Raw genomic sequence first — 26,399 nt, 5'->3', positions numbered from 1 at the left:
AGAGAGAGGGAGAGAGAATCCCAAGCAGGCTCTGTGCCTTCTGCACAGAGCTGGATGAGGGGCTAAATATCATGACCTACCTGAGCCAAAATCAAGAGTCAGAGGCTTAACCAACTGAGCCACACAGGTGCCCCTAGTTCTTCAATTGTGAACTCTGGGCAAACTATTAACCATTTCTGTGACTAAGTTAATTCATCTGTATTATATGGAAAATAGCAGAACTATTTCAAAGAATTGCTGTCAATGTTAAAAAAAAAAAAAAGGATGCAAGTATTGAGAACATCTACTTAATCATACTCTAGCTTTCTGATCTTTGTTAATCTGTTAAGTGAAAAATGGTAACCTGAGTTTGAACTCTTTTCATATATTTAAAAGCTGTATTTATTCTTCTGTAACTGTGTATTTTGTGTCTTTTGTTCATGTTTCTATTGGTAATTAGTCTTTTTTCTCATTGACTTACAAGAATGCTTTATATGTTAAAGAAATTTTCTCCAGTTTGTTGTCTGCATTTTTTTTTTTCATATAGACCTTTCTAGATTTAATGTGGCCAGATTTAAAATTTCCCCCCCTGTGGCTTCTTGGTTGTGGATCTTGCTTTAAAAAAGTTTAATTAGTCATAAAAAAGCAGGAATCCCAACTGAGGTATCTAACTCTGAAATCTACATTGTTTCCATTTCCAGTATTGCTTAGGAGTACCTAACTCAACTCTTCAATGTGCCTGATGACCTATTTATTTGAAGATAACTAAAGTCAGTAAGACTTTCAATGTAAAAATAAAAATAAAATAATTCTTAAAGGCCCTAGGTTCTTACTGCAAACTCTAGAAATTAGGGACAGAAACTGTCCTTAATGGAGTCTGTCCTTACTCCTGAAACAGTCACTTCTGGATAAGCTAAATGAAATGAGGCAATCTATAAATGTTCTGTTAATAGGTGTACAATATCACACCTAGTAAATATTACCAGCCATGAGCAATGCACTGAAACAAACATTTAACAAAATCTGAGTAGACTAAATAATACTTTCCTAAAGTATTTTCCTTATCCTGCACTAATCTACTAAAAAGTCTTTCATGAATTTCGCAACACCAAAAAACTTTAAATAAAAGAAACACAAGTTCACCCATGACCCTGCAATCCCAAATTAATCTTGGTTTATATTATATTCTCTTCCAGTCCTTATGTGTTATTTTTACTACTATAATCGTAAGTCACAAAAATTATAACTGCCATTTTTTTTTTAAGTTTATTTATGTTGAGAGAGAGAGCACAAGTTGGGTAGGGGCAAAGAGAGAGGAAGAAAGAATTCCACCCAGGCACCCCATAATTGCCATGTTTTTACTTAACATTATAAGAATTTTCTAAGTGTCTGCTCATTTAAAAAAATATTTGGGGGGGGGGGTAGGTGGGAGGGAGGGAAACAGCAGGGGAGGGGCAGAGAGAGAGGGGGATAGAGGATCCGAAGCAGGCTCTGCGCTGACAGCAGCAAGTCCGATGTGGGCCTCAAACTCATGGGAGATCATGACATGAGCCAGAGTCAGATGCTCAACCTACTGAGCCACCCAGATGCACCCTTATTTCTGTATTTATTATTATCATTTACTTAATTAGACACTCAAGCACAAGAAAGCATAGAAAGAATAGTGACTTTGGAATAAGGCACAGATTTGAATCCTTGCTCTGCTACTTTTCAAATCAGCTATGTGGCATCTCTGACTTTTATTTCTTCATTTATAAATCATGTATAATAAGGAGGACAGTAATGGCAGTAACCTGGCAGTATGGGGAATAAACTTCATACTGTGATGCATAAAAGTATCATAAAAGTATATATGCCTATATATATAGCTATCAATAGTTTAGTAATATCATTATTGGTCTACTATGGATGATTAAAAAATTCCCTATTGGGCACCTGTACCCCAATGTTTATAGCGGCACTCTCAACAATAGCCAAATTATGGAAAGAGCCTAAATGTCCATCAACTGATGAATGGATAAAGAAATTGTGGTTTATATACACAATGGAATACTACGTGGCAATGAGAAAAAATGAAATATGGCCTTTTGTAGCAACATGGATGGAACTGGAGAGTGTGATGCTAAGTGAAATAAGCCATACAGAGAAAGACAGATACCATATGGTTTCACTCTTATGTGGATCCTGAGAAACATAACAGAAACCCATGGGGGAGGGGAAGGAAAGAAAAAAAAAAAAAAAAGAGGTTAGAGTGGGAGAGAGCCAAAGCATAAGAGACTGTTAAAAACTGAGAACAAACTGAGGGTTGATGGGGGGTGGGAGGGAGGGCAGGGTGGGAGGGAGAGCAGGGTGGGTGATGGGTATTGAGGAGGGCACCTTTTGGGATGAGCACTGGGTGTTGTATGGAAACCAATTTGACAGTAAATTTCATATATTAAAAAAATAAAAAAAATAAAATAAAATAAAATAAAAAAAAAATAAAAAATAAATAAATAAAGTTTCAAAAAAAAAATAAATAAAAAATAAAAAATTCTCTATTGTTCTATATTTATTTCCCCAAATTTCCAACATAATCTTCAATGCAGCTTTCAGCTTTAAAAAAAATTATGTTTATGTAAATTTTTTCTATCAGCTGATTTACCAAGTCAAGCTAACATGAAAATTTTATTTTCCAAAAAGGGATATGACAATTTACATTACCATTAATGTTTGCCTGTGCCTAGTTTTGTATCAATGTAGAAAAAAGATGCATTAATGTTACTTAAAATTAAAAAAAATTTATTTAAAGCACAATCCTCTCTAAATCTAGAGGTATGCTTTTTTTTAATTTTTTTTTTTTTTTTTTTTTTTTTTTTTAAGAGAGAGAGAGAGCATGAGGCAGGGGAGAGGAGCAAAGGGACAGAGAGAGAATCTTAAGGTGGTTCCACACTGAACGTGGATGTGGGGCTCAATCCCATGACCCTAAGATTATGACCTGAGCCAAAATCAAGAGTTGGAGCTTTAACAGACTGAGCCACCCAGGTGCCCCAATTTGCATCTTTTTTAATCTAATGAACTCATCCCTTTCTTATACATGCTCCAAAGAAACATTTCATAATTGCTGTGCTAGGAGATACTTTTACCAATGCAATGTAGATATAATCTTATTGGTCATCTTGAAGTTATCAGTATACTAGAAAATGCTGAGAAACAGATTTTTAAAGTATTTAAGGTACTGATTCAATTTCATTCACATGAGATTTTGAGATCTATTGCCAAAGTTATGATGAGCTATATAGTTCTACATTTCACTATTTATTTATTTATTTATTTACTTATTTATTTATTCATTCCATTTTACTATTTCAGAAAGCAAGATTTGGATATATACTTACCACATTAGGATTAAATGGTGGTGGAATCTTCTTTTGTACAAGATCAGTCCAGCTGAGTGATTCAAAAAAAGGATGATTCTGAATTTCAAGCTAGAATGTTAAAGAAAATACATATATTTTTTATAATGTTGAAAAATATAATTAAGTACTCACTGAAGAATTATATGAAGGCAAACCACTACCACTTTGTCCCTCACTAATTCTTTTTAGGTACATGTTTATGTTATTCATGTGGCAAAATGGCATAGGGGAGAGACTGCCAGAGCAAAACAGGAAAGACAGTTACTTGGAATGACCAACTTAAGTTATATCCTCTTCACAGTCATAGTTTCTTCATAGGTAAAATAAAGATACCTCACAGGTTGCTTTAAGGACCAATGGAAAATATGGAAATAAAAGAGGTATGAAAAGAATAAGGTACTACATAGCTACAAAGAACTATAATTATTGTCTGAATGGCTGAGGTAAAAAAGAAGTTAGGCAAAAAGTTTTTTACACAGTGGGGCAGAGGTAAAATCAAAGGGATGAGCTATTTTACAAAAAAAAAAAAAAATTCTATTCTGGGTTAGTATTATCAAAAGTTGGCACAGTATTTATTCCAGTTATTTTCCCTGCAAGGTGACAAAGAAGTGTATAAAGTAGGATCCAACCTAGTTTGGTGGGTTTAAAAAGACATCTTGGAGACTAAGTAATGTTTGATCAGAAGTCTGAAAGATGATAAAAATTAGATAAAAAATGACGGGGAGAACATTCCAGGCAGAATATGAAGGCCCTCATGTGGCAAAGAGGTTAGTTTGATGAAGAAAACGAGCCAAGGGGCACCTGGGTGATTCAGTCGGCTAAGTGTCTGACTCCTGGTTTCAGCTCAGGACATAATCTCATGATTCATGAGTCTGAGCCCCACATCGGGCTCTAAACTGACAGCACAGAGCCTGCTTGGGATTCTCCCTCTTCCTCTCTCAGTCCCTCCCCTGCTTGTACGTGCATGCATGTGCGTGCTCTCTCTCAAAATAAATAAATAAACTTAAAATACAAGGAAGGATTGCGACTGTCACACAAGGTGAAGCCTAAGAGGTAAACTGACATATCATACTGGTTAAAGAATTACATTAAGAATTCTGAGTTTTATCCTAGGATTATGAAAAGCCATCAGGGTATTTTAGATACGGGAATGTCACAAATATAAGGGACTTCTGGTTTGTTTTTTTTAAGACCTGAATGTAATAGGGAAATGGACTGGAAAGCCATGGCCAGATTAAGGAAACAGAGCTACTGTTGTGGCAAAAAAAAGTTGAAAATGGTAAGGGTACCTGGCTCAGTTGGTGGAGTGTGCAACTCTTGATCTCGGGGTTGTGGGTTTGGGGCTCAAGCTGGATGGAAAGATTACTTAAAAATAAAATTAAAAAAAAAAAAGTTGAAAAAGGTAGGAAAAGTGTAGTCACAGTCAAGTAGAAGAGTGTATAGCTATAGGAAAGATTTAGGAGGCAAATGCAACAGGATCTGGCTATCGTTTGAATATGGAAGTAAGGAAGAGAGAGAAGTAGAGAATGACTCATATTTCTGACCTGAGGCACACAAAAGGAAGATGACAGGAGTTCAGCAGTTTTGAATATGCTGTGTTTAAGGTATTAACCAGAAATCCAAAGACTGGCGCTGAACATGTAAGTATTATGAGTCCAGAGTTAAGAAGAGAGGTCTGGACTGAAGTTATAAATGTGTGAGATGAAAACACAGAGATAACCAAAGCCACTGGGCCAACTGAGACTGTCCAGAAAGAGAACACAGAAGAAGAAAAGGGGGCTTAGGCCAACCACAAGGAACCACAACATTTAACCATCAGGTTGAAGAAAGTGGCTTACACAGGACATTACGGAGGAGGGCCTGGAAATACAGAATGAGATGACTGTGGGCTCTTGCAGAAGCCTATGGAACAAGAAAGAGTGTTGGAAGTTTAAATACTGCTGAGAAGGCAAGTTGAGGAATAGAGGGATTTAGCAATTCTAGTAGCTATTTTTGGTAAATTGAGAAATGAGAAGAGGCTGGGAAAGAAAAAAATCAACACAGAAACTTTTATGAAGGGAAACAGTTATTACCTGGCAGGCCAGCATGGTTGAGGGCTTTCAGTTTAAGAAGCAAGAGATTTGATAATGTCTCATTATTGCTTGGAATGCACTCTAACAAAAGCAAGCAGTTATCTGTGCAGAAAAATAGCATGCACAGGGTTCCCTGCAAGAAGTCAGGATCCAGTGCAGATGTACAAACTGGCCTTGTCCACTACATTAGGAAGAAGGAAATGACAGCAAGCAGGAGTGTGCAGGTCTTCAAATCTGACAGCGAGGCTGAGTTAGTTCCACTCTGCTGATTCTACTTTCCCTATAAAATAGAAGGCAAGATCATCTGCTAAAAGTGAAGAAAAGGAGTTTGGAAATTTGGAGAGAAGGTCTGAAATCATTAATACAGACAGTAGGAGAAGCAGCTAGAGAAACACAGGAACATTACCAAGCAGCGATGAAGCACAAAGGAGATTAATGACTATAACTTCATAGTGTTTCCAATATGCCCAGTGGGGCAGCCTTCTTCAGCACTGTTTAGCAGCCCAGAAGATGACAAGTGGATTCATCCAGGGTTGTGATTTCTGTCAGCGAATTCCATAAAAGGCCCAAGGGGCAAGAAGATGTGAAGTATTAGAAAGACTGAATAAAACCAATGGACTATGGAATGAATCCAAGCTAGGCAGAAAACTGTTGACAGAGCTACGTACTGGGGAGTGTGGGAAAGGAAAAGCTCCAACAGACAAGTTTGTTATTCACAGCTCAAGTTCACGACTGATAAAAGAGTCCCCAAGAATTTGTGAGAAACTTGAGTTTAAAAGTCCATGTTGACACACCAACATAACACCAGTAGCTACATAAGCAATTTAATTTACACTAATTTTTTAAAAAGATTTTTTATTTTTAAGTAATCTCTACACCCAAGGTGGGGCTCAAACCCACAACCTCAAGATCAAGAGTCACACGCTACACCAACTGAGTCAGCCGGGTGCCCCTAATTGCCCTAATTTAAAAAAAACCAAAAAACCAAAAAAGACCCACCAAACCTGTAGATTCTATAATTACCTCAGAGAGGTGTCACCAAATTCTCAGGAAAAAAAGTTATTTAATGCTAGTTCAAGGCAAAAGGCATTACCTCATGCAGACAGGAGCCACTTATAAATTCTGTTTCAATAAAATGATTTAAAAGTTTAGGTAATCACAAAATTCATGCCACACATTTTTTAAAAAGGGAGGGGAAATTCTTATAAATGAAAATAAAATATATAATAGGGTGTGAGGGGTGTCTGGGTGGCTCAGTTGGCTGAGAGTCCGACTCCCAATTTCAGCTCAGGGTTCGTGGGATTGAGCCCTACACTGGGCTCCACGCTGAGTGTGGAGCTGGCTTAAGATTCTTTCTCTCTCTCTCTCACTCTCTCTCTCTCTCCACCACTCTCCCCACATGTGCTCTCAAAATTAAAAAAAAATTTATATAGGGTGTGAAAGCAGAATGTGAGGGGTGAAGCGGAGAGGCTCAAATGGTCATAAAGATCAAACAAAAAAACATACATGCAAGTGCTTCACGCCATATAAACATGGTAAAAACTGCTGGGACACATGTGCTTTTTTTTTCATGGTGTTATTTAAGAGTTACATTCATCCCATTAAATGCCACATAAAATAAGAATTTTTCTTCAAGTCTCAAATAAGCTTAAATAAAGTGGTACTGGGAAGGATGTACATACAAAGTCTTCTTTGGCACCGAGTCGATTTTGCCTGTCTTTCTCTAGGAGTTCTTCCAGAATGGACCAGGCTGTGAGGCTCACTCCTGGCCTCAAACTTAGGGGCTTGTGAAGAATATTGTCATACATTTCAGCTACATCTCGGCAATAAAAAGGAGGCTGGGAAAAAAAGGAAAAAAAAAGTTAGTGTTTTTTTTAAATTATTATTTTATTTTTAAAGTTTATTTTATTTTTAAAGTTTATTCATTTTGAGAGAGAGAGTGTATGTGTGTGTGCACGTGCGTGTGTGTGCAGGGGAGGGGCAGAGAGAGGAGAGAGAGAGAGAATCCCAAGCAGGCTCCACACTGTCAGCACAGAGATCCGTGCGGGGCTTGAACCCACAATGAGATCATGACCTGAGCCTAAATCAGACACTTAAACGACTGAGCCACTCAAGCACCCAGTGTTTGTTTGTTTGTTTTATGTTTATTTTTTAGAGAGAGAGTGTGAGCCAGGCGGGGCAGAGAGAGAGAGAATCTGAAGCAGGCTCTGCAATGCCAGTGCAGAGCCTGACACAGGGCTCTAAGCAGGGCTCAAACTCACAAATCATGAGATCGTGATTTGAGCTGAAGTTGGACACTTAACCAACTAAGCCACCCAGGTGCCCCAGAAGTTAGTGTTAATTGAACTATACCAAAATGAGGTTCAAAGAATTGGATTCAGCCTTGATCTACAGGAATCAGCCTGGGTCTGGACAGCTGCAGAAATGCAAAGGTTTCTGTGGGCACGTGTACATCTGCAGCATAGTCTCCAATGCAAAGAGGTTGGTTTTTATTTTTTTAAGTTTATTTTTAGAGAGACAGAGAGAGTGCGAGAGAGAGAGTGCGAGCGAGCAGGGGAGGGGCAGAGAAGGAGAAGGAGGGAGGGAGGGCAGGGGAGGGGGGGGGGAGAGAGAGAGACTGAGAGAGAGAGAGAAAATCCCAAGCAGGCTCTGCACTGTAAGCAGGGAACCAGATGTAGGGCTCGTTCTCACGAACCGTGAGACATGACCTGAACCAAAATCAAGAGTTGGTGGGCGTCTGATTTTGGCTCAGGTCACGATCTCATGGTTCACGGGTTCAAGCCCTGCATTGGGCTCTGTGCTGACAGCTCAGAGACTGGATGGAGCCTGCTTTGCATTCTGTGTCTCCCTCTCTCTCTGCCCCTCCCCCGCTCACGCTCTGTCTCTCAAAAATAAATGTTAAAAAAAAATGTTTAAAGCCAGCATCATGTAGAGCCCACTATGTGCTCACTGAAATGTTTAGGAACACCCTGCAGACAGGTGTAAACTGCATAATAGTATCTGACAGAAAACCACCAACCTCATCAGAAGCATAATGAAAGAATTATTGCAGAGATTCCACACAGATCAAACATTAAATAATTTCTTGAGACTTCAGAATAAACTAATTAAAACAGAGATTGCTAGGAGAGAAGACCTGAAGATAGTGCTCCTTCCTAAGTACTTGTGGTAATGGCAGTATTATGGGTGTGCTGTGCAGAATTACAATTCTATTGCTACAGCTTAAAGACCTGTATAGCTTCAACATGAGGATTAACTAATCATGCAGTTAAGTTTTAAACTAAAAATAATTTTTAAAGTTAAGGGAGTTATAGGCTTGTCACTTTTATTTATTTTTGAGAGAGAGACAGAGCACCAGTGGGGGGAGGGGCAGAGAGAGAGGGAGACACAGAGTCCAAAGCAGCTCCAGGGCTCTGAGCTGACAGCACAGAGCCCGACATGGGCTGTGAGATCATGACCCGAGCTGAAGTCGGACACTTAACCGATTAAGCCACTCAAGCACCCCGTAACATTTTTACTTTTTAAAACTGAAATTAATTTTTTCATTTTTCTATTTAAAAAAAATCTTTTAAAGGTTTGAGAGAAAGAGAGAGTGAGAGCATGCAAGGGAGCTGGGGAGGAGCAGAGAGAGAGAATCCCAAGCAGGCTCCACACTCAGTATGGAGCTCCACATAAGGCCTCAATCTCACCACCATGAGATCATGACCTGACCCGAAATCAAGAGTCAGATGCTTAACTGGGTCACCCTTGAACTTCATTTTTAAATAAAGTCTCATTTATGAAATATAGGTTTCAAATGTTCCCTTTTGAGGCAACTGCATTTTACATACAAGGATAATATTTTACATTTTCATTGTCCTCTAAAGAAATTTGAAAGATTCAGAGATAACAGGATGACAAATATCCAGCAGTTAAAGAAAGTAAGGTGTATCAGGTATTCCAAGTCACTAGCATAACCAGGAAATCGACTCTTTTAATAAGCAAGGGCAAAGAAGAGACAGTGTTGGTTGTCATAGGAATCTATCATTCAAAGTGTGCAGCATAAGACAAATGTTCTAACATGTGCCTTACGTGTTAGATTACACTAAGAGCTCCCCAGTTTTCAGTGGGGGCGGGGGGAAGCCCACACAAAACAAGTGAAACAAACAAAAAAACCAAGCCCCAGCTCAGGTCTCAGCTGATGGTATTATTTAGCTTTGTGTGGGCAGCAGCATAGGAGATGAGTGCACAGTTCCCAGCATGAGGTTGCTGGATACTCAGGGGACCACAAAAGGACTCTAGAAACTATTCTAAAAATCTCAAAAAGCCTAAAGAAAAACATGTGTTGTTTCTGTAAGAATATGTAAACTGACTGCCTAAACTGTTTGCTTTGGTTGGAATGATATTAATCAATACAGTAGAGCAACTTTACACATGTTAATCAGAAGCTCTGGTTGGTCTTATGTGTCTTTAATTAATAAATACCAGGGCAATTGATTTCATAGTGAACATCCCTTTTTTTTCAATAAAATCTTCCAGACATGGTGTTTATGGTAAAGGCAAGAGAAAGTTCCCAATGGTGGAAAAAGTGGAGCACCAGTGTATTATATCCTATAAAAATAAAACACAAGGCAAAACCCAAAAGATGTTATCTTCTGATAAATACAAAAATATTTTTCTTCCCATCTTTTTGAAATTGGGCAGAATGATGACTGGGGTAAATTGAATGAAAGTGGATAATATTAAAAAAAAAAAATAAAGTGGATAATATTAATGTTGTAACTAGTATCTACTTCTAAAAAATCCAAGTGGGATGAGAACACCTGATTAGGACAACATAAAAAATGACATTAAAAGACCAGCAACAAAGCAAAAGTTTTTTGGTGTGTGTGTGCATATCCCTAATGTGATTTTGGATTTGTTTAACCAGGTTACTATTGCTCTGTTAGTGTTAACTAAGAGTCCTCCAGATTACTAAAATGAGCGCAAAAACTCAAAGAATTAAAATATACTGGAATAATAATGAAAGAGTAGAAATACATACCAATCCATACAGCATTTCATAGAGAACAGCACCAAGGCACCACCAATCTACAGTGTTGTCATAGGGCTGTTTTCTGATTACTTCAGGAGCAAGGTACTATGGAAAACATTAAATATTAGAGCAACTTGATACACAACTCATGGTAAAATTTAGGAATAATTAAGAAATTTAATAAATTTAAGATGTTACTATGACACTAAAAACCTATCATCTAGATTTTTAATTGGCTAGGTATTCTCATCCTGTATCAGTGGTTCCAAGGTGATAATACTCTTCAGAATCATCTGGGACATTTTTCAAAATACACATATTCAAGTACTTTCCTCTATAAACTGTGATGCAATTAAGGCAAACAGAAGATGAGAACAAATGTAGAAATCTGTAACACTATGTAAACTAGATATTGGGCTGGAGGGGCAGGGAGTCTTTCACAAGAAATTTATTTTAGAAATTCCTCTAGTCATTACTTGTAATTGTTTCTCTTTAAACAAGAATTTTTAATGTAGCAAATATAATGTTTTTCCCTTTAGTTAAAGAAAAAAGAATTCTACAATTTTTACTAGAGAATTACAAATAGCAATTCTCTAATATAATTATTTAGAAAAGTTGTGATTAGATGGCTATGCACATTTTAATTTGTGAAACATTTAAACTCATCACAATTTCACACATATAAAATGGTGAATTTGAATTCTAGATTCCAAGACATGTATTTTCTGTTCCCATATGAAATAAGGAAATAATTTCTTAATCCTTCTTTCTAATGTGATCCAAAGATATGGCAAAACATATAAAAAGGGTTTAATAATTTCTGATTACATTTAGATTTAGATGACCAAAAAAACTTGTGTTTCCTTTCTAAAAATTACAGGACTTAAAGATTTTGTTGAACTATGAAATCAACACACATTCACAAAAAAAAGGTTTCTTCATACACAAACTGAAACAGAATGATTACAAATATACACAAGAGCTAGGGTGACAGAGGAAGGAAGGAAGGAAGGAAGGAAGGAAGGAAGGAAGGAAGGAAGAAAAGAAAAAGACATTTCAAGTACTCTCACTTTTAAGTTAAAAATTTTTTTCTGATCTTGATTAAAAGACTCATGAGCCATTTTATCACACATTGCAACACAATATTCGCAACTACTCTATGATAAAGATGAAATACTACCTGGCATCTAAGGTAACTATAAATACATTAAAATTAGGACAGTTTAAAATAAACTAAACATACGTGTGTGTGTGTGTGTGTGTGTGTGTGTGTGTGTGTGTGTGTGTGTGTGTGTGTGTGTGTGTGTAGTGAAAATAACAAGGCTTGAACATAGCTTGTAAGGATTATTATTATTGTCTCAAATAGAAGGATACATTTTCTGCTAGCTAACATGATTAGAGAGTGAGATGTTCTGATTAATTCTGACTTGCAGTTTTTTCCTTCCACATCCACTACTTTACTCTCTTCTGTTAAATGAACACTTAGTATAATTCAATGGCTGTTAGTACATTTAGAATGGTGTAAACATTACCACAACTTTAGGACTTTTTCATTACTGATTTGTGATTTTTTTTAAATAAAGGATATGGTAAACTTTTAACATTATAAGCATAATTTATATCTTTGTTGGGTTATCTGTGGTAGCTCGCAATCATAATTAAAAATACTAACTATCAGTAAACTTTAAATGTTCTGAAGGGATGATTATCATATATTTCCAAGTGGCTGGAAGCTGAAATTCTACTTCAGTAGAAAGCAGAAAATATTCTACTTTTCTGATTTCAAATATTATATATGCAATTTGTGATTCATTTTTGCATTTTAAACATGATTATATAAATGACAAATGAGACATATTTCTTACCTCTGGTGTCCCACAAAATGTTGTTGTCGTGTCAGAAATAGCAATTCCTTCTTTACAAAGCCCAAAATCTGTTAAGACAACATGTCCCTGACAAATACAGGGGCAGTAAGATAAAACAGTGCATGGGCATAAACTCACAATTTTTAAAACCATTTCACTTTAAAATAATTGTAGACACACAGGAAATTGCAAAAATATTACAAAGAGTTTTGTATACTCTTCACCAATGCTGATATCTTATATAACTGCAGTAAAATATCAAAATCAGGAAACTGACATTGGTAGAATACTGTTAACCAGATTGCCAATTTTACCCAGTTTTGGGTTTTTTACATGCATTTGGGTATGTGTGGTTCTATGCAATAGAGGTGTGCAGATTTGTGTAACTATCACCATAATCAAGACAAAGAACTGTCCAACACCTCAAAGGATCAAAAGAACTCACTCATGCTACCCCTTTATCTTTTCACTCTGCTTTTCCCACTGTCCCTGTCACTTTACAACCATTAATCTGCTTTCCATGTCTACAGTTTTGTCATTTTGAGAATGTTATATAAATGGAATCATGCAGTGTAGAGCTTTTGAGACAGATTTTTTTCCACTAAGCATAAATGAGAATAAAATTGAGAATCAGTAGATTTTTAAAATACTTACTACTGAATCCAGAAGAATATTTTCTGGTTTCAAGTCCCTATTAAATTAAAAGGAAAGCAAAACTGAATATTAACTGAAATAAAGTTATAAAATGACATTTTTACAAGAAATACATTAAAATTTACCTGTACACTATTTTGATGGAGTGCAAGTAACCCAATGCACTGGCAATTTCAGCAGCATAAAACCTAGCTCTGTGTTCGGGAAAGGACCGTTCTCTCTGTAAGTGGAAAAACAGCTGTAAAATGGGGGAAAAAGAAAGATATTAAGATCATTCACACATAAGGTGAAACAAACATATCCTATAAATACAAAAATAGGATTTTTGTTATTCTTAACATGAGATAAAAATGCCCCAAAGCCCAGAACTGTGACTCTCCCTTGTGTGTCCCCCACCTAGCAATTATTCTCTCTTGAATCATGCATCTTTCTTTACCCTTGCTAACTTGCTCATCTCTCATTTACTCAATCCTCAATGCATCAGTGTCCTTATCACTCTGGAAAAGATTATCAACAAAGACCCTAGCCATATGGTTATCTCACTAGACCTTTCTTAACTGTGCTTTCATTTGGAAAAAAAAAAAAAAAAAAAAAAAAATCAAACCCTATTCAGAGATTGAAAACAAGCGGCAGGCAGACCAAATATAACCCACAGATCTCATTTGTTTGAGCCAAATACTGTTTTTAGAAAAATCTCAATTAACTGGTAACATTTAAAAACGGGAGAAATTTTGGGGGGATAAAAACTCATAGTTCTGGTTTCTTCTGGGGGGTGGGGGAGAGAAGGAAACTCTGCAACATTAAGCCTAAATTCCAATGTGGTAGCAAATGGTGGGAACTGAGCAGCAGCTGGACTCTCCAGTTCACTTCTTACACTTCTGAATCCTTAACTTATGTCTTACTTACAATCTGCCCTTTACTCCTTAGGTTACCTGCCTGGGTGAAGTTTGTCCTAGGTCCTTCCTCTAAGTTCCCTTGGCTTTTAAAACAATGATCTTGCCTTAGGTCTCCTTCCTTGGAGAGTTCCATCTCTGCTCCTTTCTGCCCCTTTACTCTGCAGAGATAACAAGGTTTTTGTCCTCGGTCTCTTCACAGTCATCCTTCCTCTGGAAACCCACCCTGCCCGGGTGACCTAGTCCATTCCAGTGATTTTAACTAACCCCTCAACACTGAGGTCTTTCATATGGCCATACCCCACCTAGACCTCTGCTTAGGGCTTCTTCTACAAAGACCTGCTGCCTGCTGTTCTTTCTTGACGATTTCACAAGCCAACAAACTCAACTTGTCTAGAACAGAGCCCCTTGTCTTCTTTTACAAACTTAACTGCCACTGTGGTATTCTACTCCTTTAATGACATCACTTTCTATCCAGCTCTCTAAGCCATGGAAGGCAACAAGGTACAGGTTTTATAGCTGATCAGACCTGGATTCAAATTTTCTCCTTTTGTGTGCAATTCGTTCTACTTCTCTGACTTAACAAAAATTGTCCCCAAATTTTTCTTAACCTCTTCTGAAAGGTTATGGTGAAGATCAGTTATACCAGATCCTGACACAGTAGATAAATGGATGCTGGCCTGGGATTTACCTAGACTGCTCCTTTACCCTCAGCCTCTGTCTCTAACTAATGAATAAATTCTTCTGCTGTTATCCTTTAATTATTTCTGGAATACTCCCTCCTATTTAGCCCTATTACTGCCTTTGTTAGCTGTGGCTTATACTATTATAATATGCTATATTGATCTGATCACATCTGTCTAATATAATAGTAATGAAAATTACCCAAAATGAAAAACTGACCATTCACTAATGATAGCTAACACTACTTACTAAATCAAAGGCAGCATGCTAAGGACTTTATATGCTTGTATTATTTAAATCCACCCAACTATTTGGAGGTAGAAAATTAATGAGGAAGCTGAGGCTCAGGAAGGCTTGTTTATATGCCTCGTATCATAAAACTTACTTCTTTATACTCTACCTGGCTCCAAAACAGATGTGAAGTAGCATGCAAAAGTAAGTATCACACATCAAGGTTAAAATGTTAAGTATGAGAATCAGGGGACAACACTAGTAATAACAACAGGAAACCCATAATGAAATTATACTCTTCATACCTCTATCTGTTCTCCTTGTCTTTACTGCTATTCTACCTACTACTGCCCTTTCAACGCCTCCTCCACCAACCCCAATATTCTATTCCATTCTTTTCATTCCTCATTATCCTAGCCAAGTCTGTTTTTTAGAACACAATCCTACCTCTTTCCACCTTTGCCACTCAGTTTATGAGTGATGACTGGGTAAAAAGAGCTCAGAAGCAAGGTCCTAAAACAGCATGAAGAAACCACGGACAAAACAGGAAGCTTGCAAGAGGATCTGCATTTAACGCCTTGCATGACATTTCTAATACACAGAGTGGTACTGAGGTCTAGGTTAATTAAATCCAGGACCTGACACTTACACATGATGACACTGAAAAAGTTACTTAACTTCTCTGAGCCTTAGTTTCCTTATATATAAAATGGGTAGAAGAGTGTATATCTAAAACAATTATATTGATTAATTCAAATAATGCAGGTAAAATAATTACAAAGTGCCAGGCCCTCAATAAATTCTCAGTATATGTTAGCACTCATGTACACACAAAATAAAATGACAACCTTAAAATCTTCAACCTTCATAGTCTTGCTTCTACACTGAGGAGGCACTTAGCACTTCTGTCATAGATGTAGGTGGTTGAATAATGATTCTTTTATGATCTTCCCCCAAAATGATCTAGGGGTAGGGGACCTGGCTGACTCAGTCAGTAGAGTGCGTGATGCTTGATCTTGGGGTTGTGAGTTCGAGCCCCACGTTGGGTGCAGAGATTACTTAAAAATACAATCTTTAAACACACACACACACACACACACACACACACACACACACACACACACCAAAAACAAAACCCAAAATGATCTAGGTGTGTCTGACCATCTTTCAGGTTTGCAGAATAGACATTAGTCTTTCTTCTAATTCCTTTATTCTACAGCTAAGTGTACTATAGCAAGGCTGAAATAATTATTTTCCTCTCTTTCTGTTCTGGGACTAGGGGATCAAAGACGCTTTGTAAAGATATGACACTACCTACCGGAATAATTTTTAGAGACATTCATAGGTCAGAGAGCAAACTAATTACAAAGGCATGGGGGCTGAGCAACAGAGGAACGGGACTGTCAGCTGTCTAAATCCTGGAATCACACTGCCTGAGTTTAATTCCTGGCTCTAATACTTACTGAACACATGACCTGAGCAAGTTACTAGCTTCTCTGTGCCTCAGTTTCTTTATCTTATATAGCAGAATTGTTGTGAAGATAAAATAATACACACAAAGAGCCAGAGTGCTGGGCACATCAAGTACACTTGATGCATGTTAGCTATTACTGTAATTATTATCATGATAGTAGCATTTCCCAAAATATATTTCAATATCCCTCTGATTCAGAGTTTTGGGGAATATAATTAATAGATTTGGTTCAAACAAAAAGGAACTACATGGTAAGAAAATATTTTCAAAGAAATCTTTGCTTTGTTTAAGGCAGAACTCAAGTGCTCGCTTCGGCAGCACATATACTAAGGCAGAACTCAAAGTCTTTAACATGCTGAAACATATTGTGAGTCACCAAGAAACATTATTGGTAATTGCCAATGGGATAGAACATGAAATATTTTCCACTGACTTCACCACAGAACTCTTTATTAGAGGATCATCTCATCTGATTATAGTTTGCACATTTTAGAAAATGACAGGCTAGAGTAATCTTTAAATGCAACTGTGGAGACAATAATTATCTAAATACAAATCATGTTTTATTGTTAACATTTCAGTATATTATTCTTGCTATAGTATCTGTGAAGTCTGTAGATTCAAACCAAGGCTCTTTTATGAATCTTCCACCTACACCATAAACTGCTTAAGAAAAGCGCTTTGTTTACAATTCTTCATTAGCTTGCTTTGTGCCTATTAGCCAGAATCTTGAACATAATAGCTGTTAATGCTGGCCTATCCTTCCAAAAACTGATAAGTGAATAAAAACTGTGACTTCCTTCTACTTTTTCTAAACATTATCAACATAAGAATACTAATCATAAGGGCACCTGGCTGGCTGGGTCAGTAGAGCATGAGACTCTTGATCTCAGGGTCACGAGTTCGAGCACCACGTTGGGTGTAGAGATTGCTTAAATAAATAAAAACATACAAAAAAAAAAAAAAAAGAAAGAAAACTAATGATAAAACTCACCTCCCCTCCATTAACAAAATCCAGAACAAAATAAAGCTTTTCAGTTGTTTGGAAAGAATAATGTAATCCAACCAAAAATGGATGTTTCACATTTTTCAAAAGCACATTACGTTCAGCCATGATATGTTTTTGCTGTTAAAAAAAAAAAAAAAAAAGTAAAGGATCCACTTGTATTATATGCCAGAAAACATTTGTTATTTGAGAAAATGGATTTAGGAGAAAAAAAATGCTTTTTTACTTTACCTCTTTTCTGTTGAGAACTATTTTTTTCTGTAACACTTTGACAGCATAAAATTTTCCATCCAGTTTCCGTTTTGCAAGAAGAACCTGTTGTAAAGATTGTGCATACCATTAGAAATTTCAGTATTTTGATAGAAATAATTCACTTGTCAATAAATTCATACTTAAATTATGTACAAAAAAAGTCTACAAGGGACCTAGATTGTATATTTTAGTTTCGAAAACTGAAAAGTACTGAATTTATTTCTATTTCACTTCTCTTTAGATATTTTACAAAAAAAATATTTATCACTTGAATAGCCAGATACCATTTCTTTGTCACTTAATGTGCCAAAGTTTGAGATTTTTACTCAATTTAAGTCCCCAAATCTAAACTGCTTGAGATCCTCGTGTGTGTGTGTGTGTGTGTGTGTGTGCGCGCGCCCACACGTGCAAGCACCAGCCCTGAGTCCTAAAGAGTGAAAATACTAAGGCTATAAACTTCATGAATGTATTTTTTAAAAAAAGGAGAAGGAAATGGGTTTCTATATGATCAAAGTGCATTTCTATTTGAGCATTTAGGTTTTAATACAAGTCTCAAATTCAGGAACATTCAGAAGAAGAAGCACCCTGTATAGCCGAGTTTTTATAATGGGCAGGTTGCATGCACTTTCAAAGATGTGAAGCAACTTAGAGGCTCTTGCTCCAGAAAAAAAAGTAACAGACTTAGGATTTTACAAATAATTTTAAGGGATTCAAGATGCCCAGCAAGCTGTGTAACTATTAAACGGGGTACGTTCCAAAGCGTTTTGAGATTATCTGACACAGCAAGTAGGGACACTGCTGGGCCTCATATTCTAGTCCCGGTGTTGTTAACCTTGCTAAAATTTATAACCCCAGACTAATCATGAGTAAAGTACCAGACAAATTCCAATCTTACAATATACCTAACTAGTACTTCTCAAAACCATCAAGGTCCTCAAAAACAAGGAAAGTCTAAGAAACAGTCACAGCTAAGAGAAGCTTAAGGAGACATGACAACTTAATGCAATGTGGTATTGTGGGTGAGATCCTGGAACAAAAACAGGCCATTAGGTAAAAAGTAAGGAAATCTAAATGAACAGTGGACATTAGTTAATAATATGCATCCATATTGGTTGAATATTTGGAACAAATGTACCATGTTAATGTAAGATATTCACAATAGGGAAATTGTGTGGAATGGAGGATGGTTTGGGAATTCTCTGAATTTCCTGTATTTTCTCTATATTCATCATTTCTGTAAATCTGAACTGTTCTAAAAATAAAGCCTATTAATTTAAAAAAATGTTTTTAATCAAAGTAGACTCAAAACATCTTCAAGGTAAAAATGTCTTGTGCTCAACTGTTGGCCATTTCTCCCATTTTCCATTCTTTTGTTTGCTACAATATTTGACTCTACTGAACATCTTTCCTTTCTTAAATCTTTCCTTTTCTCAACACCTCCCACCTCCCAGCCTGACCTTTCCTTCTCTATTTTGATTGGTTCATCTTCAAGTATATTAAGAGAAAATAATTCAAATGTGGCAATCAAGGGATACTCATTCCCTTAAAAGAGCTAAGTATTTTTTCAATAGACTGGTAGATTGGAGAACTGTTAAGAAACAAACTGGGAAAATGAAAATGGAACCAAGACCACTCAGTGGAGAAGAGTTTGTAATAAATTTTAGATTGCCATTATTTATTTTAGTCTATCATATATTTTTTCTACTTTTCAGACACACTGTGGATTTGTATTTGTTTACTTTTCCTTTTTATGTATTCTTTAATTTGTTTTATTGTATTTTATTGGCTTCTAACCATTTTATAAGACTTTTAATTTTTGTTAAACATAACATATATATAAAAAAACTCACAAATCATTATAGCTCAGTAAATTACTACAAAATGAAGTCACACTGTGTAACCACTATTCAGGTCAAAAAATAAAACATTATCATACAGTTGTGGGTTCATTTCTGGGTTTTCTATTCCATTGATCTATGTGTCTATTTTTGTATTTACCCAAAAAATACAAAAATACTAATTCGAAGGCAAACCTTCACCCTTACATAAGATGTTTACAGCAGCATTATGTAATATATCCAAATCATAGAAAAAGCCTAAATGTCCACTGACTGATGAATGGATAAAGAAGACGTGGTATATATACACAATGGAATATTATTCAGCCATAAAATGAATGAAATCTTGCCATTTGCAATGACATGAATGGAGCTAGAGCACATTATGCTGAGCGAAGTAAGTCAGAGAAAGACAAAGTCTGTATTTCATTCATTCATATGTGGAATTTAAGAAACAAAATAAACAATCATAGGGATTGGCAAGCCAAGAAACAGATTCTTAACTATAGAGAAGAAACTGATGGTTATCAGAGGGGAGGTGGATGGGGGGATGGGTTAAATGGGTGATGGGAATTAAAGAGTGCACTTGTGATGAGCACCAGGTATTGTATATAAATACTGAATCACCAAGTTGCACACCTGAAGCTGATATATTACACTGAATATTAACTAACTGAAATTTAAATAAAACTTTTAAAAAGAAATAAAAAAATAAAAATAAAAATAAAACATTATCAGTAGCTTGAAGCCTCACCTTTCCCCTGATTTCAGAAACTACTTATCCCTGTCTTCCTCAACTATCGCAATTTGTAATAACACAGATTAAGTTTTGTCTTTTTTTGGGTTTTATGTAATTAGAATCATATAAAGTTGTCTGTGACTTCTTTCATTCTAAATAATGTAATATGCATTCATGTTGTGTCACGTAGCATAATTTTTGTTTTTTACTGTGCAGAGTGCATTATACAATTTTAAAAAATTTAATTCTAATATAGTTAACATACAGTGTTATATTAGTTTTAGGTATATAATACAGTTATTCAACAACTCTATATATTACTCACTGCTCATTATGATAAATGTACTTTTTTTTTTTTAACAGTAAGTATATTCTTAATCCCCTTCACCTACTTCACATATTCCCCCCCAAGTCACCCCCCCCCCCCACTCTGGTAACTATCACTTTGTTCTCTATAGTTAAGAGTCTATTTCTTGGTTTGTCTCTTTTATTTTTATTTCTTAAATTCCATATATGAATGAAATCATATGGTATTTGTCTTTCTCTGACTGACCTATTTCACTTAGCATTATACTCTCTAGATGTTCCCATGTTGTTGTAAATGGCAAGATTTCATTTTTTTTCATAGCTCGGTAATATCCCAGTGTATATATAATACAAACCACATCTTCTTTATCCATTCATCTATTAACGGACACTTGGGCTATTTCCATAATTTGGCTATTGAAAGCAATGCTGCTTGAAACATAAGGGTGAATATATATTTTCAAATTAGTGTTTTTTAATACTTTGGGTACATACCCAGTGGTAGAATTACTGGATCACACAGTTCTATTTTTAATTTTTTGAGGAACCTCCATACTGTTTTCCAGTGGCCGCACCAGTTTGCATTCCTACCAACAGTGCACAAGGCCTCCTTTTTCTCCACATCCTTGCCAACACTTGTTTCTTGTGCTTTTGATTTTAGCCATTCTGACAGTTGTAAGGTGATATCTCATTGTACTTTTGATTTGCATTTCCCTGATGATGAATGATGTTGAGCATCTTTTTGTGTCTGTTGGCCATCTGTGTGTCCTCTTTGGAGAAACGTCTGGTCATGTCTTCTGCTGATTTTTAATTGGGCTATTTGGTTTTTTTGGTGTTGAGTTGCAGAAGTTCCTTATCTAGGTTGGATATTAACCCTGTATTAAATATGCCATTTGCAAATATCTTCTCTCATTCAGTAGGCTGTCTTTTTGTTTTATTGATTATTTCCTTTGCTGTGCAGAAACTTTTTATTTTTATGTAGTCTCAATAGCTTATTTTTACTTTTGTTTTCCTTGCTTCAGGAGACATATCTAGAAAAATGTTTTTCTGGCCGATGTCAGAGAAATTGCTGCCTGTGCGCTCTTACAGAATTTTTATGGTTTCAGGTCTCACAGTTAGGTCCTTAATCCATTTTGAGTTTATTTTTGTGTGTGGTGTAAGAACTGTGGTCCAGTTTCATCTTTTTGCAGGTAGTTTTCCAAGCATCATTTGTTGAAGAGACTTTCTCCCAGTGCATATTCTTGCCTCCTTTGTTGAACGTTAATTGACTATATAATTGTGGGTTTATTTCTGGGTTCCCTGTTCTGTTCCAATGATCTATGTGTTTATTTTTGTACCACTACCATACTGTCTTGATGACTACAGGTTTGTAGAATATCTTGAAATCTGGGATTGTGATACCTCTGGTTTTGTTTTTTCTTTTTCAAAATTATGTTGGCTATTCGGGGTCTTTTGTGGCTCCTTACAAATTTTATGATTATTTGTTCTGTGAAAAACTGCATTACACAATTTAATCCACTCTAATTGACCGACATTTAGATTGTTTATGAGTAACAATGCCATGAATATTATGACATATTCCTTTCCATATTCCATATTAGTGTGTATGTGCATGTATATCTGTTGGATATATAGCTAGAAAGATAAATAGCTAGAAGGATATATAGCTAGAAGTAAAACCAATGTGTCACACAGGTAATGCATATATTCGGCTTCAATAATTAACACCAGTTTTCAACAGCATTTAGAAATGAAACACATAGGAATAAATCCAATTAAAGACATATAAAAATTCTATAGGACATTATAAAACATTATTGAAAAAAATTAAAGAGGAACTAAAAATTAAGAAAGGATATACCACGGTTAATGGATTGGAAGACTAATGTAAAAATGACAATTCTTCCCAAATTGTTCTAGATTCAATGCAATCCCAATCAAAATCCAGAATTTGTGGAAATTGGCATGCAAATTTTGTGGAAATTGGTATGCTAATTAAAAATACATGCAAAGGGCTAAGACTCTTGAAGAAAAACAAGGGAGGCCTTGTTTTGTTGGATATCAAACGACATAGACTAACAGAACAAAACAAAATCTCAAAACAGAAATATAAAACATAAAATCTAGAAGCAGATGCATGCATGTATGGACACCGTATAAATGATGAAGTTACCAGCTGGATATCAATAGGGTAAAAAATGAACTCTGACCCTACAACTTCATACTATATGTGAGAACCAATTCCTGGTAGACTCTAGATCTAAACATCATTATCTAGATCTAAAAAAGAATGCTTTTTGTTTTTAATGACAGATTATCTCAAACATCCCAACAGACTGTGAGGGAGCATTTTGCGTGCACTATCCCTTTCTAACTTTCTGTTGCTATACTAGCACAATGTCCAGCACGTAGTGGGTGGTCAATATATGTCCTGAACTAATAAACACACATGGATTTAATTGTATGGTCACAGTTTCTGGTATCTAGGGAACTCAGAAAACAAACTAGAGATACTGAAAGCTAGGAATGTAGCAACCTATAATTAAACACATGCATATTTATTTTCACTGCAGATTGAAGTATAATGCAAAAAGCAATTAAATATATCTTATGATTCTGGTAACTCCATCTATGATGCTTCTGGCCTTAAAGTAGATTCTCCTTCCTTGGTTTGGCTACACGGTCAAGTTATAGGATTCATCTGACACTGTGTGAGGAGCAGCAGGGTTTTCACACATCCCTTTCCTTCCTCAATTGTTATTTTCATTGCTGCTCATTTATGTCTTTCCTGCTGCAGCTTAAATAGCATCCCTTTAAAGAAGCCATCCTTGGGGTTCCTGCGTCGCTCAGTAGGTTAAGTGTCTGACTTGATTTCAGCTCAGGTCATGATCTCACAGTTCATGGGTTTGAGCCCTGCAATGTCAGCACTGAGTCTGCTTGAGATTCTCCCTCTCTCTCTCTCTCTCTCCCCCTCTCCCTCTCCCTCTCTGCCCCTCCCCTGCACACTTTCTCTCCCTCTCTCAAAAATAAACATTAAAAAAAAAAAAGAAGTAAAAAGAAGCCATCTTTGACCCATCTAAATAGGAATTTTTCCACCACTGCCTATTGTCTTCTATTCTTCATTTACTTCACAGTCCCATTACTTTCAATTATTTGACTGTTTTTTTAAAGCTTATTTTGAGAGAGACAGAGCACACACACACAGAGGGACAGAGAGAGGGAGAGAGAGAGAATCCCAAGCAGGCTCCATGCTGTCAGTACAGAGACTAATATGGGGCTCGAACTCCCCAACCATGAGATCATGACCTGAGCCGAAACCAAGAGAGTTGGACACTTAACCAACTCAGCCACCCAGGTGCCCTGACTGCATATTTTTAATTGGTTACTTCTCCTACTAGGTTCTAAGCATCACAAAGGTAGTGACTATGTCAGTTTTGTTCAGTACTATCTAACCAGAAGCCAGTATGGTGCTTGGCACATCATAGGTGCTCAATAAATATTTGTTGAACAAATGAATTTTATGTTAAAATTTGAGTAGATGTCTTATCTCAAGTACTTGAAGGTAGGGAAAACATCATAACTCCATATCCTGCATACCAACAAGCACCGTGGCCTGGAATATACAACGCATGCATTCCTTAAGTGTTTATTTATTGTATGGAAAAATAAAAACTCTTACCTTGCCAAAGCTGCCTTTTCCAATAACTTTTAAGAAATCAAAGTCTGTTGGTTTAGCACTGAAATAAATGAACAATGACAAAAATTAGCCTCCTAGAAATTGGAAAGATGTTAACTTTTAAACATTTTTTAGTACCTCACTCTTTAATAAGTAAATGCTGGGCACAACATTCTAGCATGATGACTCCAGCTTTCACACTGGTAATATACCTCATCTTGAATATAATATAGGTAATAATGAATAGAAGTAATATCTACTTTCTGATAAGACATTTTATAACCTTCTTTATGCCTTGTTAAGTTCTGCTTAAGAAGGACTTCCATAATAGTCTTTTTGTGAGAAAAGCATTTATCTATATCTATATATTGTTTGAACTCAATGTAGCTTCTCTTTAAACCAATTTTGTTAACCATAAACCTCACCAGTGTTGTTAATGAGGAAACTGAGTAACTATATAAATTAGTAATTTATTCCAAGGACTATCTAGTTTGGCAATTTTTCTGACACACACAGATTTTGCACATATATCACTTATCATACATTACAGATAAAAGACCTCTCCGCTTATTCTCATAGATGGCAATGCAGAAAATCCAGGAGTACCGAGATCAAAGAGAATACTAATTTTGTCCTTTTATTTACATTAACTTGTCAGATAAAAACAATATTGGTTACAGGTAGACAAAAGCACATGGCAACAGAAAGCAGAGCGTAAGCAGCCAAGAAAGAGGTTTCCTTCAACATGGTCTGAATCTTAAATTGGACTCAGGAGAAGATAATGCCTCCATTTAGAGTTTAAATTTCCTTTAATTTACTATCAAAATAAATGGCCAATTCAAACATTAGAGTAGCACCAGGCCTAGGTTAAATAATAACAGGTAAAGATTAGGGAGATAAATACTTAACTAAGCTCAGGTGTTTTTCTTCTTCAAGAACCTGCTCTTTGGACTATTTTGTTCTTTAGTGATATGTCGAGATACTGAAATAATTTTTTTAAACAAATAGCAAAAAATCATGCAAATTTTTCAAACATAGTAAATAGGCTAACTGAGGCCGTACCCAAGGCACCACTGTTAACTATTGGTGATGAACCCTAGCTGAAAGCAAGTTTCTGTGCTGCCTGAACAACTCAGTGTATGATGACAGGAAAGCATGCTCAAAACTAAACCTCCCTTCCAGCTACCACTCCATTTCTTTGCTTTCCTTTGCAGTAAAATTCTTCAAGTAAGAGGTTTAAATTCATTGTCTATTTCCACTGTCCTCTCCTGAACTCTTTCCTATCAGGGTTTGTACCCATTACACCACTGAAACAGCTTACAAAGGTTGCCAATGATTTATCAAACCCAATGGTCAATTCTCAACACTTACCTGCTTTACCAGAAACATTAACATAGTTAATTACTCCCCCCTTGACACACTTTCTTCACCTGCTTTTGAGACATCACATTCCCAGTTTTTCTCCTATTTTACTAACTTCTTTTTTTTTTTTTTCCTCCTTTACTGGTTCCTCCCTGACCTTACTACAACGCTGACGTCTCTCAGGACCCAATCCTTGGGCCACTTTTTTTTTCTTTTTTTTAACATTTATTTATTGAGAGACAGGGAGAGACAGAGCACGAGCAGGAGAGGGACAGAGAGAGAGAGAGAGGGAGACACAGAATCTGAAGCAGGCTGCAGGCTCTGAGCTGTCAGCACAGAGCCTGATGTGGGGCTCGAACTCACAAACTGCAAGATCGTGACCTGAGCTGAAGTCGGCCGCTTAACCGACTGAGCCACTCAGGCGCCCCACTTGCGCCACTTTTTATCTGTCTTTACTCACTCTCTAAGTGGACCAAAAGAGTGAGAGAAGCATAATGTCTTGGGAGAAAAGCTACACTATTTCAGAATTAATCCAATGAAACTGAAGAATAATTACAAGTAAGGATAGAAACATTATACTCTTTCTCCAAACCATGGCAGGTATCATTAATCTGTCAGGGCATTCCTCAAACTGAGCCAAGAAGTGGCCCTGGAATCCTATGTATTCAGCAATCTAGGCATTCACTTCTAATGAACTGCTAGAGTTGATACTCAAAATCAAGATCTAATACTCAAATCTACATTTGCCATTCCTGGTGTTCCTCAAAATGTTTTCCCCATGCTCAAAAAAATATGGCACTGTGGGAGAAACTGGTTAGAACAAGTTCAATAGACTTTACTATGGTAATGTCCATCATGACTCCTCTGGAACAAGCTGGCTGACAACCAGGGTTGCACCAATAAACACTGAGCACCAGTGAGAATATGTGTTAGATCTGCATGGATACTTCTGTCAGAGC

At 36.4% G+C, this 26,399-nt stretch overlaps 1 protein-coding gene across 7 annotated transcripts in view; it reads right to left on the bottom strand.

Annotated features, from left to right (window-relative positions):
• SGK3 (serum/glucocorticoid regulated kinase family member 3) overlaps window positions 1–26,399 on the bottom strand; it is a 147,835-nt gene that overhangs the window by 10,794 nt on the left and 110,642 nt on the right. For all 7 annotated transcript variants that reach the window (XM_060610658.3, XM_060610657.3, XM_060610659.3 and 4 more), the window contains 9 exons: window positions 24,082–24,139; window positions 17,499–17,582; window positions 17,256–17,387; window positions 13,105–13,217; window positions 12,980–13,016; window positions 12,326–12,412; window positions 10,470–10,565; window positions 7,129–7,284; window positions 3,354–3,443 (listed from right to left, as the gene is read on the bottom strand). In XM_060610658.3, coding sequence (XP_060466641.1) covers window positions 3,354–3,443; window positions 7,129–7,284; window positions 10,470–10,565; window positions 12,326–12,412; window positions 12,980–13,016; window positions 13,105–13,217; window positions 17,256–17,387; window positions 17,499–17,582; window positions 24,082–24,139 — 853 coding nt within the window. The remainder of the gene's footprint in view (window positions 1–3,353; window positions 3,444–7,128; window positions 7,285–10,469; window positions 10,566–12,325; window positions 12,413–12,979; window positions 13,017–13,104; window positions 13,218–17,255; window positions 17,388–17,498; window positions 17,583–24,081; window positions 24,140–26,399) is intronic.

This window comes from Panthera onca, chromosome F2 (assembly GCF_046562875.1).
Source record: "Panthera onca isolate mPanOnc1 chromosome F2, mPanOnc1 haplotype 2, whole genome shotgun sequence".
Classification (NCBI taxonomy): domain Eukaryota; kingdom Metazoa; phylum Chordata; class Mammalia; order Carnivora; family Felidae; genus Panthera; species Panthera onca.
The sequence above is the reverse complement of the archived record's forward strand: the minus strand, read 5'-3'. Positions and strand labels throughout refer to the sequence as shown.